General features: G+C 55.9%; 1 protein-coding gene across 2 annotated transcripts in view; it reads right to left on the bottom strand.

Moving 5' to 3' along the window:
* Positions 1-287, bottom strand: part of Cnih1 (cornichon family AMPA receptor auxiliary protein 1) — a 13,696-nt gene extending 13,409 nt beyond the window's left edge. The window contains exon 1 of one of the 2 annotated variants that reach the window (XM_026783253.1): positions 115-287. In XM_026783253.1, the coding sequence (XP_026639054.1) occupies positions 115-195 (81 nt within the window). In that variant the 5' untranslated portion in view covers positions 196-287. The remainder of the gene's footprint in view (positions 1-114) is intronic. The other variant, XM_005355372.2, reaches the window with a different exon arrangement.
* Positions 288-826: the final 539 nt, after the last annotated feature.

Genomic DNA, 826 nt, shown 5'->3' with positions numbered 1-826 from the left:
CCGGGCCACGTCCTGGCGCGCGCCGGCCGCCGGGGCCCCCGCTCAGCCGGGGGCCCGGAGCCTTGAGAGGCTGCGCCGTCGCTCGCCCTCCTTCCCCCTGCCCCGGCTACTCACGTGCCAGATGGCGAAGAAGATGAGAGCGGCGGTGAGCAGCAGCGCCAGCATATAGCAGAAGGCCGCGAAAGTGAACGCCATGGCCGGGGAGGAGCTGCCGGGCGCGCCGGGGCCAGCGGAGAAAGGCGGCGCACGGCCCTCTGGGTAAAACCATTCACTTCCCCCGGCCTCAGCCGCCGCCGCCGCCGCGGCCTCCGCCCGGCGCGCCTGCGCACAGGGTCTCCTGCGTGCGCGCCCCCTGATGGCCGGCGTCTGCCTAACAGTTCTGTTGTCAACAGTTGATCTGGTTTATTTGAACTGTCGTTAAATGAATGCCTAGTTTGTTCCAGAGACTGTTCTCCTGCTTGAGATGCAAAAATAAATTTAAAAGTGCCTGTATTGAAAGGATTCAATCTACTACCAGAAAGGAGAGACTAAATAACAATGTTATAACCTGTAAGCAGGTAACCGTGTGTGCTATGAAAGGTCATAGAAGGGCACCCATCCCTCCTCCAAGCGCCTATCCCTCCTGGAAGCAAATCTGAGGTTTATGTGATGATAAGTCCAGACAAAGAGAAGGGAGCGCTAGTAATATGGGGAAATAGTTCTAATGAGCAAAGGTAGAGATGGAAAAAAGGAAAGAGAAACTTGTGTGCAAATAGCATTAGTGGAACTTGAGTGAAAGAGCAGAGAGAGGTCAATTCATAGACACCAAAATATGTTCAGTGCAGGA

The sequence above is a fragment of the Microtus ochrogaster genome, chromosome 17 (assembly GCF_000317375.1).
Source record: "Microtus ochrogaster isolate Prairie Vole_2 chromosome 17, MicOch1.0, whole genome shotgun sequence".
Lineage (NCBI taxonomy): Eukaryota > Metazoa > Chordata > Mammalia > Rodentia > Cricetidae > Microtus > Microtus ochrogaster.
This window is presented reverse-complemented; position numbering and strand designations above follow the sequence as displayed.